The 17,788-nt window shown below is 41.3% G+C and overlaps 1 protein-coding gene across 1 annotated transcript; it reads right to left on the bottom strand.

Annotated features, from left to right (window-relative positions):
• Positions 1 to 542: 542 nt before the first annotated feature.
• LOC309705559 (ral guanine nucleotide dissociation stimulator-like 1) lies at positions 543 to 13,217 on the bottom strand. The gene is made up of 17 exons (XM_082531483.1): positions 13,007 to 13,217; positions 10,781 to 11,070; positions 10,469 to 10,513; positions 10,164 to 10,363; positions 9,886 to 10,043; positions 9,558 to 9,800; positions 9,317 to 9,420; positions 8,892 to 8,976; positions 7,324 to 7,392; positions 6,680 to 6,766; positions 6,166 to 6,198; positions 5,728 to 5,849; positions 4,770 to 4,859; positions 4,363 to 4,492; positions 3,499 to 3,801; positions 2,282 to 2,396; positions 543 to 2,175 (listed from the first exon to the last, which is right to left on the bottom strand). Exons 1-17 carry the CDS (start codon positions 13,028 to 13,030, stop codon positions 2,036 to 2,038), a joined length of 2,238 nt encoding a protein of 745 aa, XP_082387609.1. The 5' UTR covers positions 13,031 to 13,217; the 3' UTR covers positions 543 to 2,035.
• Between the last annotated feature and the right edge of the window lie 4,571 nt (positions 13,218 to 17,788).

The following is a 17,788-nucleotide window of genomic DNA, read 5'->3' as shown; positions in this document are numbered from 1 at the left end:
CAGCTTACCATAGTTGCTGACCATGTCCATCCCTTTATGGCTGCAGTGCACCCATTTTCTGACAGCTGCTTCCAGCAGGATAACACACAGTGTCACAAAAGCTCAGATCATCTCAAACTGGTTTCTTCAACATGACAGTGAGTTGACTGTACTCAAATGGACTCCACGGTCAGCAGATCTCAATCCATTACAGCACCTTTGGGATGTTGGGGAGTTAATAATCTCTTGCTGTCTTCCACAGCATGTCTTTTGTCTCGTCTCCCTCTCCCTGAGCCTGGCTCTCCCAGAGGTTTCTTCCTGTTGAAAGGGAGTTTTTCCTTCCCATTGTTGCTAAAGTGCTCACTCATATGGGGTTGTCTGATTGTTGGGTTTTATCTAGATTATTTTAGGAGGTTTTACCTTACAATATTAACCACTTTTGACCACTAAGGTGACTTTTGTTGTGATTTGGTGCTATGTAACTACAATTGAATGTGATGGAACAGGAGATTTGCATCCTCTGGCTACACCACATTTGGTAGAAGAAGACACTGAGAAAAATATAACTGACAAAAATGTTTAATATGAAGCTTGAGATACAGCTCTGTATTGCATATTGAATTCTGGTTTTAAAAAGCAGAGTCCCTTGTTTTTTTAACTGTAGCTCTTAGCCATTAAAAGAAAAAAAAGGGGGGGGGGGGGGGGAGGTTAAAGTTGAAAAGAAAAACTGTAGTTTTCAGAATATAATGTAGAGGATCAAGAGAACAGATCAGTGAGATGACAGAAGTTCTTAAACTTGACACATACCATGCGTGTCAACTCATAGTGCAACTAATCTTTGCAAATACTCTCTGGATCCATAACTATATGGTCGTCATGCACTATCACAAGTTTTGCAGCAACTGACATAATTGAAATGATTAGATATACGGTACATGAACTCCTCATTAGGCTTGAGGGAGGAGGGGGGAGGAAAAAAAAAAAAAAAAAAAACACAACAGGCCATTTATGCACCGGGCAAATGCAGTCTTCAAACGAAAGAAACAATTTGTTCAAGTATTTTAAAAAAAAAACAAACAAAAACCAGAAACAATTACAGTTAAAATATTCTCCGTATTCATCAAAAATGAGGAAATTAAATTATGTACAAGCATTTTCTTTCGAAATGCAAAGTATTTTGGGCTGAGACGACCCAACAGTCAAAAATATGTTACATGAAAGTGCAGTCAGAGTGAATCACAAAGGAGACACTGTAACAATAAATAGATCAAAAAAAAGAAGTTTAGCAAGCCAACTTCACTTAGCCAAAGCGCTAACACTGAAAGCTAATCAATTCATAGAATCACAGTTAACCCCCCCAGCACTCAGCAGCAGTTTCCACATGTACATCCCCTCCAGTCCATCAAAAATATCTGCTGCCTCTGTTACCCAATCTTAAGAATGTAATCCTTCCAGTCGGAGCTGCCACTTGCACACAGCGAGTATCACAGCAACACCGGAGGAGCAATTTCTGAAATTCCCAGGGTACGCACTGATCCCTGATGATAACGGCCCCGCCCACTTCTCACACGGCACTGGCGTGCCAACACTTCAGTGCACTGAGCCATGTCAGAGCTGACAGCCTGCTGCGGGGCCCCAGGACTTCACCGCCTTTACGCAGCAACTGACCTCGATTCCCTTTTTAAGGCGCCAGTTATTAACAGCACCCAGTTGTGCAGGGGAATAGCCAGTCAATGCTCAGTGTTCACATATAGATAGGCCACTGAAGCCAGCACGTGTTGCTCAAGAGAGGAAGGCATTATTCTGTGCATCTTTGGGTCAAGGCATTTATTGGAAGTGACATTTTTGGAGGCAAAGAAATGGGTCTTTCTCTCCCCTTCTCACACGTCCTATGTGGGGAGTCTTCTAGTCCTATTTTAAGCCCTTTCAGCAGCCAAAGAGGACTGAAACAGAGCACGCATCTTCCTCAAGAAGCCTCTAAAAATAAAGGCCATTATGCAGAAGCACAGCAGAGCTCAGTTCATTTTGCAGTCAGAGAATTTGCACGTTAAAGTTTCTACTTTGTGAATCGTCCGAGACTAGCGGTTGCTCTCAGTGGTTTCTTCTGGCTTTTGTGCTTGTGGCGCAGAACAAAGTCAAAGTTGGCTGTTGTAGACATAGCATAGAAGACGTTTGCCTTGTCTGGTATGAGAAACTCTGGAAAGATGAAGAGAAACAACAACAACAAAATCACTGTCAGAAGAGCATTTTCCTTCCTGTCACCAGTTAAGCAATTTTTTTTATAAAGGAGTTCTCTTCTGACCTTTGCTCTGAGAGATGACCTGTGTCAGGGTGAAGTCCTGCCAGGTCATGTGCTCAAGGTGATGTTTCTCCAATGCCCTCTGGATCACCTGTGCAGTTTTGTCCTGGCTGGTCAGCTATGAAAAACAAAGAATAACGAGTGCTGTTACACATAAACACACACACAATAGTGAAGACGGAAGTTCATGGGCCACTGCGTTTAAGGAGCATTACCTCTTTGGCTCATATTACACATTCAAAGAGCACTGCAATAGCAATAGAAGCATTCTGAGCCTTAAGGTGTAGCCCTGTCCCACTCACAACTGTGACCTTCACAGAAAAGCTTATTTTCAGCAGTTGGAACAAAGTTTCTCCGCCCTCAAATCTGAATTTACCGTTACCATAAAAGTCTGACTTTGTGACAAATGATGAGAAGGATCAGTTCTCCTGATCACATCCACTGAGAATGAACTACTCGCTGTAGCACTTGTTTTAAGGATATAACTGAAGCTGGTTTCACTTCTAAAGGTTACCTCTACTTTTGCAGATATGAACGATATAAGGCAAATTATTTGAATCGTAGGTATTCACACTCCACCCCAAGATAGAAAAGCAGTAACAGGTGAAGTAAACGCAAAAGGCCAATCATATGTTCTGATAGTCGTTATGGTCGAACTGAATGAAGATTTGAATAAAGGGGCAGATTTGCTAAGTGGGGCAAATTATTGTGCTGCTGCAGTTCAAAGTTGTATAATTTGTATACAAAGACCCAGCCAGCTCACTTCATTCTACCAAGGGAGGGTAAAATATCAGCAGACCCAATGAGGGAAAGCGACACAGGCCTACTAACTAAAATAATACAGTGTAAGTTCAGGTTTTATGCATGCGTTGCCTTGCACTGAAAACAGAAAGGCGATTCAAGTTGATGAGGAGGCTGAAGGAGTGTTTTTGTTATAAAGGGATAACTTCTGATAGAAATCGTTGGGTGCTACGCATGAGATCCTGAGAAGTGAGACTCAGGTGGAGTCCAGGATTTATTCAGAGGACAGCTGCATGGTTACAAAATATTCCACCAGTATGTCCTGTACGATGTGTAGAACAGTAAATATCATTTACTTTTTGTTTACAGATGACTAAGTGTAATTAGAGATCTTTAAAAAAAACAAGCAAGAAAATAAACAAACTGTCAAATTCTCCAGTTACTGAACATCATACATCACAACGCGAGGATGAACTCACCAGGATACTTTTGTACATGTTGCCGTTGTTGTGGCCCAGATCCACGCTCACCCTGATGATGCAAGAGTCATCCACCTGACGGTTGTACACGGGCAGTGAGGTCATAGACACCGAGCGCTTGTGGTGGGCTGCTTGAGGCTTCGGCCGTGCCCCCCCACAGGGCGAGGCTGCAGAGCTGAGGTCTGCTTGGCAGTCAGGGGAGTCTGCAGACGAAGCAGCTGAGATGCTGGGAGAGGACGAGGAAGAGGAGGACGAGGACAAAGAGAAGGACTCGGATACGTTGTTGTAAGAGCTGTGAAAGGACTGCAGAGGACAGAAGATGGGGGACAGAAATGAGAGAAAGAAGACTGCTGAGTATTATTGTGTCAGAGTATTTGAAGCCTTTCACAAGTGTCTGGTCTGCAGGGGAAAGCTAGGCTATTGAACCATGGTGAAGCAGAGGACTGTAGCCCATTAAACACTACTCCAGCTCAGCTAAGCACCTCCTCGATACAAACTCCACTTGTGGAGAGCTCACGCTAGTTTCGATTGCCCTTTTGTGAAGTAGAGATTATGTAACTTTTTCAGTTTTTAAAAAGACATTCAGTGCATTTTACTTCTGAAAGCTAATCAATTCATAGAATCACTTTATAACAAAAACACTTCCCATGTTTCAGAGGTTTGTCTGACTGCTTTAAAAAGGGTAATTGTTTGTACAGTGTAAACAGTGACTTATTCTAAAACCGAGAGACCCAGTCTGAAGGCACAGCGTGACAAAGCTTTCAACAAAGGCTCCACTGTTAATGCAGCCAATGACAAAGGATGGACACAAAACATTCGGGGAAATTACTACAATGATGCACGCAGCTAAACACGGCCGTTTACCTGCAGCTTGATGGAACAGTTTGGGTTTGGGGAGGACAGATCTTCCATCTCAGACCCACTGGATCCAGAAGATGAAAGACTGATCTGGTCAGCAGGCGGTTTCTTAGTGCCGTCACTCGCCATCTTGAGACTGAAGACAGAATGAGCTTTCATTAGAAATGCCACACCCGCACCATTCAGTTACTTGAACAATGTAGTTTAATACCAGAGTATACACATCACACGATTCACTTCCATTTTACTGCATACCACAAGTTGTAATCTAAACATCTCATTGTTCTTATAGTGAGGTAAAACATGTAATGTGAACCAACAGTGGCTTTACTCTAAGTTTTGCGTGCAGCTCTTTGTGCTTAGTATAATGTGCATGTTTGAATATGCAAACTGGACTATAGCATGAGACTCACAAGGAGAGTTTCATCGAGAGTGTGCGCTGGCTCCATGGAGGTGGCGAACACAAGTCCACAGGAGGCTCCAGGCGTCTCGATAGCTCGTAGCTGTAATAAGAAGATGTTACTGAGCACCAGGGTACCTGACATCTTACTGACATATCACTTCATTCCAAACTCAAAAAATTAAACTCAGAAAAAGAACTCGAAAAAAAGCACAGGCAGACTTTCAGACTTTCTGAAAGGTGCTAGCGAACATTCCCCCCATTCTCAATTCTCAGTTTGCACATCCTCTCCTCCGCATGTTAGTCAGCGCCAGAGTTTGGTGCACAGAAGGTGAGGAAGATACAAGAGGGGGGAGTCGAGGCATTTTACAAAGTCAGACATCTTTGACTGAAGCAATCTCAGGTAAATAGGACATTTGACACAGCTGCATCATGTCTAGGGTGAGTTACCAATTTACAACATGACACAATGAGACAAAGCCATCATGCATATTTTAAATGTCAGACACACATAAGTAATGAAGGGCAGCAGGTTTGGCAACACTGATTATTTATATAATCAGTGTTGCCAAATACATATATATATTATAATTTTTTTTATATATAAAAAGAGTGGAGAGTACTCTTAGAGTGTGGCTAGAAACACCCCTGCCATTTCACATCAGCTACAAGAATAAGCGTGTTTATTTAAAAAATAAAAAATAAAAAAAACCCTCATATAACACCTCGGGTTCATTCCAATAATCCAATCCAACAATTAGCTTATGAATACAAAAGGATTTGTTCTTCTACCACCAAAAAGTCAGTGGAAACATTATCAAATGATCCTTTGAGTGGAGTAATATCAAAGGAAAGCAGCTTTATTCATCCAAATGGAGATTTAACAATCACATGACAGTATTATGTATATTATGTCTTCTCTGATGGCCTTCCTTTCATGTCCATGTTAAAATCAGGGTGTTTCAGCTCACCTCTCCTGATCAGTGAGCAGCTTGTGTCTCTGCAGCCAGGCAGCAATGCGGGGCTGGTGTCCGAGACTGTATTGGGAACAGGAAGCCTGCAGCAGACGGATCTGTGACAGAACATCAAATTCCTGTAGGCAAGGAGAGGCATGTTGATGAATAAACAGATAAACCAGGCTGACAGTTGCTTCCGCATAGTGACACAACAACGAGATTCTTTATGGTTACACAGCTTTTGTGTTTTAATCACAGTCTGTGCAAATCTTAAAGAAAAAAAAAAAGCTTTCAGCCCGACACTTACTAAGGTGTAGGAATGTAAATGTTCAAACTCAGTTAACAAAGAGCTGACGGTCTTATATGCACAACTATGCCTTCCCCCTCTCCCCCCTCCCAGCAGTCAAAAACAAAGCCAAACAAAAACAAGCAGTGACAATAAAAAACACTTACTCTCCTCCTCTTCTCAAAGTTTATAAGTCCACCCTGTAAAAACAGTACACTGTTAGTATTTCATTTATTATATTGTAATTGCGAAGTGACACAATAGCAGCACTAAATTAAATGATACACCCTTGTGTTTTTCCAGTTTAGTTATCAGGGGTGATTTATGCACTGAAAACGGAGTTCTCCATGATAAAAGTAGTTTCCCAGGCCAAGATGATAACACCAAAACACAGTAACTGGGAAACCGAAATGGCTGAATGAGCCAAAAAGTCTCTCAGTTACTACTAGAACCAAGTTTATTTATCTGTATATAAATGGGCAAAATGGAGTTTTCCTGAGGCTGAAGTTTATATGTTTATAATCTCCCATGAAGAGCATCTGATGGCAGCGCATACATCATTTAATCAGGTTTCAAAGTATATAGTGTTGCATACATACTGAGTGTATCCAACACATTGTGAACACTTTGAACCCTTAAGTCTATGAAATAATATCCAGAGGACGTGTTAGACAAAAGTACCTCCACAGTGTCTGGCAGAGCAGTGTCCAGCATGGTGAGGACGGTCAGATACGTGCCGAGGTATGGAACCGCTCCACTTGATGTACTCTGCAGGCAGACAACACGTAAGCACACAGCTAATAGGGAAACAGTTATATTTTCTTGTGCCAATATAGCTGGTCTTTTATTGCTTTATTGTGGCTAATGGGTTAAAATTTACAACATTCAGACAAGACAGGACCTGTTAGCAGCACTGTGAGGTCTTATTACAACCCAGGAGAATGTGCATATGACTCATACAAGACCCCAGCCAGGTCTATTATTACTGTCCTATAATCCTGGTGATCTGAGGCCATTTGAAACTTGCTCAGCACTGAGTGGAGCTAAACATAGTTTGGGGCTTGTGCCATGATAGATAGATACTCCACCCACACTCAGGGAAATCAGCTCTCTTGTGCCTTGCTGAAATGTAGGACAGGGATTTTTTGCATGAATCCCTTTTCAAAAGCTGAAAACAAATTCTGCATCACATGAAAAGAGAGTCCTAGGATGACGTTGTAGTATCAGCTTACGTCAAATTCAGCCATAAATGACACTGGTTGCATCGCATGTTGTCAGAACCCTGTCACCCCCCCACCCCCACCCCACCCTGAAGAATGGCTTACCATCTGTCTGGAGAGTGGACACCGTTTCAATATCCTTGGAGAAACGTTATCAGGCGTGGGACCTCCATCCTGTCACAGAGTCAGACAAAGCTATATTCAGTTCAGTGTTATTTGGATCATTTCCCCTCCCGTCTGTGTGCTCTTAGTGTTCAGTATATGTATGTAAAGCAGCATGTAAAAGATGCCGGCCCGTGTGCCAGCTTATGAAACAGTACAGCCTCTACTTGTTTCTTTGGTGCAATATTAGACTTTATTACACATTAACTCAGATATCCTGTTTAACAGTTAGCTTTCAAAGGAAGAGAGGCTTGCAAGCTTCACGACTCTCAAAACAGACTCAAGCTCCCTATAAGAGGGAGTGACTGTTTTTACATCAATAAAAAACACTGGCTGAATAAAACACTGAAAAGTGGAGGGGGAGGTCATTTTTCACTGAATAAAGCATGTTATTGTGAAGCTGCGGTTGCTATGTACAGAAAGTTTTGGTGATCTAATCCATTTCTCTATTGAACACTTCTACAGTAGCCAGACACAAGATACGGCTGACACAGTTGCCGCAAGGAGACAAAACTTAAAAGAAGAGAAATTGAAAACATTGTGTTCTAGTTTGCCATCGAAACACCGGTAAACATTTCTGTACATATGAACTCAAAAATTAAACTCTCTTAAGAGTGAAAAAACAAAAAAAACAAAAACAAACATGAAACAGGAAAACAATCACCTCCAAACTAATATTCTCCAAACTTTAAGCATGTGAAACAATCTTTGTAGCTTTTAAAACTTCAGATTCTGTTGTAATTTTAGCATTAATGTAAATTTACAATGTAAACAATTCAAGAGAAAACTAATCTCAGTGATTTCAATTAACCTCAAATCATCTCAATTGACTGCTGAGAGAAAATTATGCACAGCTGCTCGGGCTGACTTCTCTGCACTGGTAAACATTAACCTTAGATCTGCACAGAGTTCAAGAATCAACCCTATGCATTCACTGTGGAAATTTATAGGTGAAGAATTTAAATGTTTAGACTTTACAACATTAAAAACAATGATAATGAACCAGGAAACAGAAATTCCAATCAAATGTTTACCACTATCTCTGCATAGCTCTGAGCACCTGCGGGTTTATTTTGCCTGTTCATTACCACGTTTCCCAGTAATGCCTTGTGAGTATCAAGGTTTCAGAATAGTATCAGAATCAAACCTTGCTCTAAGGAAATTTACACACCTGGTGTCAAATGATGCACCACTCAAACATGTAAACTTCTCATCAAGCAGCAGGTAAAATTTATGTTCTACTTCCTTCCCTGTCCCCTCTCTCCAAACTGCTCAGAGCAGATGGCTGCTCCTCCCAGAGCCTGGTTCTACCAGAGGCCTTTTCCTGTGAAAAGGGAGTTCTTCCTGCCCGCTGACGCCAGGTGTTGGTTATAAGGGATCATTGGTATTCCCCCCTCAATGTATTGTATTATAGGTCATTTACCCTGAAGTAAGCTTTCAACATGGCACGAGTCTAAATGGACGAGTACAAGTGCAAACACTAAAGCATATGTAAGAAGTTTCAGTCTCACCTCCATCAGGAACTCTCTGTTGGTCAGAACACAATTCTCATCAGGGAAGGTCGCACAGAGGTTATCAAACGCAGCCACGTTATCTCTGCAAAGACAATGATAAAGAGCCACAGCCATCAGATATTTTAATTATTAACAATTATACTGGATGGCAGGAGTTAAAACTTGACATATTACTGCCTGTTTACACCATTAAAGGAAAACCACAAAAAGTTGTGTCTCACTCATCTTTGAACTTAGAATTTGCTTACTGCAGCGTTTCATGACCGACCTATAATATGGGTCACAGCCCAGCATTTGCTGACCTGCTCCATAAATTGACCTTAATGAGGGTTCAAACCGCTCGTTAAATGATGATTATGTAGCAAACTACACAAACAGCAAAAGCAAAAGTGGCCTTTGAACCTGCAGTTATCCAACCATACCTGCTGACAGCCGCCCAGGTCTTCCTCAGCCTGTAAACGGCATTGGACTGCAGTGCCGACAGGATCGCCTTGAGAGAAGAGAAGTTCTTCAAGCGACGACACTCCTGTAGAATAAACTTGTACTCAGTGGATGCACATCATTTAAAAATAACCCATTAGTACTTCTTGTGTTGTGACTTAGAACCAATATTAGCATCCAGACGCCTAAAAGATGCAACACAACCACAGCATTTCAACTGACCTGCGCTACTTTGATCCACTTCTCTATGATGCAAGCCCTTTGCGCTGGCGAGGTGGGAGCTAGAGGGGAGGAAGTGGGACTGCCATCTGTAGGCTGGCAGAGCAGCGACCCCATGACCTGGTTGGTGACTGCATTGAACTGTGCAATGGTTGCTCGGATGGTGGGCGACATGTTTTCCTTCTTGTCTCGCTGGGACCATACACAGCCCAGACACTGGTATGGGACCACTTTGGCAAAGAGAGCCTGGAACATCAAGAAAACCAAATCAGGCTCTGATCATTATAATACAACATGGGGGGAAATGGTGTAAAGTTCTCCTCTAACATACAGAGTCCACTTGAGTGAGCTGTTCAGCAATGGCTGCAGCAGAAAAATCCATGATGCCACCTTGATCCTGAGAGTTTTCACTGCCTGAATCTTCATCACCAGACCCCAGATCATCTTGCTCAAGATCTGCAGAAGCAGAACTGCCACTTGATGCCACTTCTGAAAGAGCCAGCATCAGCAATAATCATAAAAGTGCAATCAGGCCTCGAAGTAACGTTATGAAACAACTTGTTGTGCGTGGCCATAATTGCTGGGTCATGCTACGCAGCGAAGGATCACCTTCTTTCTGGAATGTCCTGAGCAGCTCCTCAGCTTGCCCGGCGAGTGAGCAAAAGTTGGGCTGGCTGCGCATGCTGTCATGCACCGCAGAGCTGATCCTCAGGTGATCCAAGAGCAACCGAAGCGCCGGGTGTAGGGGAGGGTCCCTGACGTCCTCGCTGTACTCATCCAACCACGTCTGGACAAAGGCCAACAGAGGGCTGGAGAAGGCAGGAGAAACGCCGTTACATTTTTAAATGACACATTAAGCCAAGGAGACACAGCAGAAACATAATAGAGACACGCTTCATATACACTTTACCTACCTCCGGTAACATTTGCCATTATCCAGATCTGACAAAACACTGTCTCTGGATATAAAAAACATAAACAAAAATTCATTTGTTATTGTTTTGTTTGCATATTATAAATACTTAAACCTGCTGCTAACCACAGTCTAAAACCTTTCTGTGCATAATAGCTGTTGTTGTAAGCCTCTGGATAATGAGCACCTGCAAGCTACTGATTATTACATCAAAGCTGGCTGAAGGCCACTGCTTCATCAGGTGGAAACAACAGAAGAAAAGATACTCAAGCAACACAACAGCCAACTTTGCATGTACAACAAGCATCGGTACCTCTGAAAGAGTAGCTCTATGAGCTTCGTGGGGCTGGTGAAGGTTCTGTACGTGGAGAGGAAGATCCTGCTGTAGTCCTGTTCCTGGCAGCCAAAGTCGAGGAGGTGATTTACAAGCAGGTCCAGGGTGGCGGCCTTCAGTCGTCGTACCTTGCAGGTTCGGTACTGCACGAAACCAGAGCATGGGCTCCCCTCAGTAGCGTTTGCGGAGGACGGGACGGGCTCTCGACGCAGGGTGACCCCGTAAACGGCGCCGTCTTCAGTCTCTTCGCCCCACTCCTGCACTGGGTTCTGGGAACAAAGGCAGCGATCATCAGAGCTGAAAACATGCACAGACACACACACTGTATATACCGAAGAATGTTTCAGGTCACAACATTAGTGTCAGAGGTTGACACACAAAAAGGTAAAAATAGCAAGCCCTCACACCCAAACACACAGATGATCCTGCAGAAAAACGAGCACTACAAAAAGCCACACTGATCCCACATGAACCACAGCAACTACATAATATTTGTTTATAGTCATAACCAAGTCTACTATCGGTGCGCAAACAAGCTGTGCTAGCTTGAGAAAATACTTAGTACTCATTTTCACAACGCAGAAAGCTAGAATTTCCTAGAATTTTGTAGGTACACACAAATGTTTTTGGACAAATAGACCTTTTAGATCATAAGTTATCACATCAAATATTACATCAAAGCAAAATTCTCACTGAGCACAAAGTTGCCATCACAGTGAGCAATCAAAAAAATAATAAAATGGTGCACTGGAGGACTATAGTTGGTTAGTGCCAAGAGCAGGTGTCATGTTTTTAGTGAAACATACTGGTTTATCATTACATAAAGTTCAAACAAGACACCTGAAACTCAGTGCACTTAAGAAAGGGAAATGGAGGTTTAAAAAAAAAATAAAATAAAAAAAAACTTGAATAGTCAGCACTTTTTTAAATATTATCATTGCAGCAGAGAGTAGCTGCATCATAATCTGCAAAGGTTGTTTGAAGGGAACCGAAAACATCTTTTTTTCTTTTCTTTTTTTTAAAAAACACTCAAGACTGAAAATCAGCTGCAATATGAGGACAACTGTCAAATGTCACCAGTAACAACACTGAACGGTTTCTCATCCATTTCTATGTCTACTTAATCTTGTCATCTCGTAAGTAAATAATGCTTCAGCTGAGGCTGAGATATCCTGAATTTAGGACATATAAGCTCAAATAAATAAATAAAAAATTTCTTGATGTTGAAACCAAAGACATGTTGCTTTCACATTCTGAGAAAACTTTACACATTAACTCTGTACTGCACCTCTAGATGCTCATAGCCAGTGCCAAGCAATCTGGGTCACACGAAATTTGTTACTACTGTACACAGCTGAACAAGACTGAAAGCTCAGTACTGAAAACAGCGTCCCATAAGCTCAGTCCATATATGATATATGAGGTGGGCTTTGCACAGACACAAAGCTGATAAAAGTAACAGACTGTTAAAAGGCTCCGGACATCTCATTTAAACTGGTGGGAGGTCTTGCATGCTTTTTAGTCAATCATTTTTAAAAAGTCATTTTGCAGTGGCAAACGTTCAGCCTCCATGTCTGCTAACCAGTAACACTCCAGCCCCATTGTCCTTCATACTAACTGGAATCAGAGCAGCACAAATGGAAAACTGTTTTCCACTCACAGTGTCCCCAGTGTGCTGGCGGTACTAAGCACTGCCAAATCCATCTCAGTGAGAAAGCATAGATATTTATTATCTGACTCTGAGTGCAGCCGATCACTGAGGTTAACAAGCTGCTTTGGGGTTCAATGATGGAGCTCATCCAGAGGACCCAACGAGACATAACCAGGGAAGCAAACATGTTGTCACACTTGAAATTCTGTAGGCCTAACGATACGTTTGAGTCACAGAAGCATGTGTAGGCATGAAAATGACGACTGCTATTCAAGTTGCACTTTTTTCCCCAAGCAAGCACTGCAGCTGGCACCGTGACAGCGTTCAAATAGTACAAAATCAGCTTTTACCACCATAGCCCCTTTACTTGACAGGAGTGGGATTATTATGATAGATGGGAACACCTTTAAAACACATTCTGGAGGTCTTTAAACGTTTTAAAAAGCAATGCTATTCAAATGTAACGCCTGGGAGGAGGAAGCAGAGTTCGTGCAGCTTCACAGACGAGCCTGTGACAGCCCACAGCCACCTCCAGCACATGTCTGATGACTTACCATTGTTATCTCCCATTTTCCCATTTCGCCTGGTCGCTCAAGGAGCGCTGAGTTTCATCTCAACAGGTCCTGAACCTAAAATGAACTTCCAGCCTTCCCGAAGAGTAGGGTCAGGGCTTCATCTTCGTGTGATAACTTATTCCTATGCTTTTTGTGTGTGTGTGTGTGTGTGTGTGTGTGTGTGTGTGTGTGTGTGTGTGTGTGTGTGTGTGTGTGTTTTTTTTCCTCCAATAATTTCGTCTCGAACTACATTCGCACGCCTTTTACAATTAGCGGTAAATCCCGACTTTCAGCGGACCGTCTTCGTTACATTTGATGCCGATATACAAACGCGTAGGGTGGTTTCCATATATTTAAACCAACGCGGACGGCATCTTGACCCGCAGTAGTCCTCTAACACCCTCTGCGGACTCTCCTCGTCGACAGTCTCCCTGACTAACCGAACCTCCTCGGCTTTATAAACAGGAGGCGACTCCTGGAGCCGAGTGAGTGCTGAGGTGTGTCTGTGAGCGGAGGGGGCGCATTGGACTCCGCCTTACTTTTCCCCTTTAAGGACAGGTGCCTGCTTGCATGTGTTTGTTAAGAGTTAAATAAAACATAGATACAGTGTTTATGGCTATAAACACATTTTTGTTTATTTGGGGTTAAGAAAAACACACTAATTCTGTGGGACTATTTTTTGCAAAACGCAAGTTGACGAGAAGCTGTAGCTAACTAGCTATGCTACCAGCTTGCCACAGTTATCCGTTTTAGAGAGCACGGACTGCTAAAGTGAGTCTATCTGGTTTTTACATGTAAATAAATAAATATAGCCAAAATGGTTTCAGGACGTTTTCCACACATACTGCAACCAGTAACATGTACAATTCAACTGCAAAGCAAACTAAAATCTTTTATGGATCGAAATAAGTCAAAGTCAAAGTCAACTTTATTTGTCAATTCTGCCACATGTACAGGACATACAGAGAATAGAAATTTCGTTACTCTCAAACCCTAGATGAAATAGCAAATGAACATTTAAATATAAGAGAGTGATTAAAAAATGCAAATGAAATAATTAAAAAGTAAAAAATTAAATAAAGCAAGAGCCTAAAAAACATTTCAGGGATCTCATTGCTGAAATGGAAAAGGTTGCAAAATAATTTCCAAGGCATTATCTATACCGTGGAATACAGTAAGCACAGTAATCAACAAGGGGGGAAATATAACTGGATGTCCCTCCAAAATTGATGAAAAGACTGGTCAGGAGCTGCAGGAATTCCAGGTGTGGACTGGTCATGTACTACATGTAATAACAATGTATGTAGTCTTCGTGTGAGCAATGTGGTAACGAGGAAAGACAAAGCAAAAGAAATGCATTTAAAACCTTTGGGGAAACAAACATCTAGTCTCAAAAGAGCATGTGGGTAAATCTTTCTTATGAGACCAGTGTTGAATTTTTTGTCCATAATTCCAAAAGATATGTTTGCCACAAGAACAGGACTGTGCATCACCAAAAATACCCACATGGAAGCGTGGTGGTGCTTATCATCAGCTCGAATTGGAGCATTAGTCAAAGTTGGGAGGAATTGTCACAAAACATTCAGGTATCTGCTAGAACACTGCAGAGGAATAATACATTTGAGCAAAGCAAAACCCCAAACTTACATCCAAACTAACAAAAGAATTAACTTTTCAGAGGATTAAAGACTTGTAGTGACCCAATTGTAATAGTTTCAAATGACACATTATAGTGTATATGCACTAGAAGCCTGTTTAAAATGCTACAGTATTAATCACCCAAAAAGAAAATGTGCATTCTGGGTAATGAGTGTTTAAACTGATGCTTTTATTGCTAATACCTAGGCTGGATTATCACATAGGCATTGTGCACACTGGATCATGTCACTTGGCAGTACACCCAAGCAGCAAATTTTAGGTTTTGGTGCTTTTATAACCAAAAACATGGGTATATATTTTTATTTCTTCATAATAGAATTATTATTTTGTAGAATACCAAAGCTCAAGTTATGAAAGGGGGAAAAGTTGCTCTCCGTAATGATTCAGAGCTATTATGTGTGTATAGGTCTTGTTATTGAGGAAAGAAGAAAAGTTGGATAGGTCCCATCAAACATTTGTGCCCAGAGTCTCCAACTTGATCATGTAAGCATGGATATTTTTATAGTGGGGTGTTACTAAGCACGATCATATTCAGAAGCTGTCCCCTACATCATCTGCCTGAAAGTCTTCCTCAGTAATCTCCAGTAACTACACATCTCTGTAAGTTCACCATTAGACCATGACGGGCGTTCAAGCTAATTGTGAGATTCCAAAACAGGCCATTCAGGAACAGAGTCCATAGCCTCTCCTTTAGCAGGTGAATGTAAACACAGTCTTCTAATGTCAAACTCAGCACATGTCACATCATTTTCCGCTGTGAACATAAAGCATATAAGCAAAGCGCTTGTTGGTTACTGACTGTTCCAAAGGGTTACACAGAAAACACAAGTATGGAAAAATGTGTGAAATTCAAAGTAGGAGAATGTTATCAGGATCACCTGATATTGTCATAAGATCAGGACATCTGCAGATTTCTGTCTGTCACTGATTCCACTGATATGTTGTTGCTAAAAAGAAAGCAAGTTATATGTAATTAAGTATGTATTTTATTGATTTTTAAGCTATATTCAACTTTATTGTTGATGATCTGTATGGAAATATATGTATGCTTAATCCCCATGTTATTTTTGTTCTCTAACCTATGAACTATGAGGAAATAAGTGCGTATGTGTGCTCGTGTTCCGTCAGTCCACTGGCTCCAGCGTTTCGTAGAGCCAACTGTTCTGTGAAAAGCTGGTGCTTCTTTTCTGTACTTGGCATTTTGCTCAGTCACGTCCTTCTTTTATTGTTCAACAAAAGCATCACGTTGTCTTTGTTTAGTCTCCTTCAGGGACTCCCTGAAACACTCAGCCACAAATGCGTGATCAAGCGTTGCCAGATGTTTTGGGTCACAACTATTCATGGGTGCTATCTCATACAAGTCGTATTGAAGTATTTTGTGGTAACAAAAGCAGTGAAACAATTGATAGGAGAGACTTCCTGATTCTACTTTGTCTCGGAGCAGATCACGTTTCCATTTTCCAGCCAGAGATTCCCTAAAGCTACGTCACTGCTTTAACACTTACGACACCCTTAGACGTCATCCACCAAATTCTAGTCACTGTTGATGATGCTGCCGTCATGTTCTGTTGGGAGGCCAGAGGCACTACTAACACGGGCCAGTTGTAACATGCTCAGTTCCTTAAAGTTCTTTGTTTTGAGAAACTCTGCATGCTAATGTAAATGGCCTGTAAATGGCCTGTATTTGTATAGCGCTTTTCTAGTCCCTAAGGACCCCAAAGCGCTTTACACAACCTGTCATCCACCCATTCACACACACATTCACACACTGGTGATGGCAAGCTACAATGTAGCCACAGCCACCCTGGGGCGCACTGACAGAGGCGAGGCTGCCGGACACTGGCGCCACCGGGCCCTCTGACCACCACCAGTAGGCAACGGGTGAAGTGTCTTGCCCAAGAACACAACGACCGAGACTGTCCAAGCCGGGGCTCGAACCGGCAACCTTCCGATTACAAGGCGAACTCCCAACTCTTGAGCCACGATCGCCCCATAATGTGCAGAATTCATTCACAGAAAAGTGATTTTGACATAAGAAAGTTACTTTTTGGGATGTGAATTTAAATTTATGTCAATTGTTTCCCTGGCTTATATTCATGCTAATATAGGCTTTGCTATCTAGAATACAAGACTGGACCCTGTATGACGTATAAAAGGAGCAGAATGTCACAGAATTGGAGCCCCGCTGTTTGTCTATCCTTGGCACCTTACTAAATGGACACATTTAATGTAAAATGATTTAAAACAACATTTAAAAATGAAAATACACTATTTTTTATTTACACGTTTTTGTCTGGACTGTTTAAAACAGTATTAGCCTACAAAAACGATTACATATGGACAGGAAAGAAGCATCAGTTTCTCTTTGTCATCTCTTTCATCTCATATTATTCTATTTAGGTTAGAAACTGATCTTGTCTCATCAAATAATCAGTGTGTTTGAGAAAAATGGTCATTGCATCTCAAATCATTGTAAGCCAACTCCGAGCTGCTGAAAAAATGTTATGCTCCAAAGTTTGTACAGATAATGTTGGCTTTGAAATTGAAGTTTGATGCTTGTTTGGTTGGTTGGGTTTTTTGCCCATTGAAAAATGAAGCAGCTTTCAGCCAGAATACCTCTTAAAAATATTAGACAATAACCTAAAATGTCCACTGGTGTTTCTTACCATTGAAGTGAAGGACTAAATTGTAATTTGGGACACAAAAAATATCTGATGATAAATTAAAATATGAAAAAAGAGCACACATTAATAAAAAAAAAAACTTCACAAAAGACAACTAGTGACCATTTCTCAATGGTAAATAGCCGCATTTCACATTAATGCAAGATAAAAATGTAATGAATAAATAAATAACATAAAAAAAATTTAGTCAAAAAAGAAGAAAATAGAATAATTGCTTTTTTAAACTTTTTAGACAGATCTAAAAGTATAAGTGCTAAACATTTGTTAGCTTACATTATTAGAGGCCACTACAGTGCTGCAATTCATTTGAGATATAACAATTTAGTATGAATACATTTTTTCTGTGTTGCAATAATCTCTTTCTGCTGTTAGAATAAATAAAAATGATGTGATGCAGTCAAGCTAACCCATTCTTGGAAAATAAAATCCTTTCTCAACT

This window comes from Aulonocara stuartgranti (assembly GCF_965226115.1).
Source record: "Aulonocara stuartgranti genome assembly, chromosome: 4".
Taxonomy (NCBI): Eukaryota; Metazoa; Chordata; class Actinopteri; order Cichliformes; family Cichlidae; genus Aulonocara; species Aulonocara stuartgranti.
Note: the sequence above shows the minus strand (reverse complement) of the source record. Positions and strands in the feature narration are given on the sequence as shown.

Coding starts and splice junctions, on each gene's coding strand:
- LOC309705559 (XM_082531483.1), bottom strand. CDS start 13,030: ATGGGAAAATGGGAGATAACAATG. Junction 9,801..9,885: donor AGCTCACTCAAGTGGACTCT/GTATGTTAGAGG, acceptor TTGATGTTCCAG/GCTCTCTTTGCCAAAGTGGT. Junction 8,977..9,316: donor ACCTGGGCGGCTGTCAGCAG/GTATGGTTGGAT, acceptor TTGTCTTTGCAG/AGATAACGTGGCTGCGTTTG.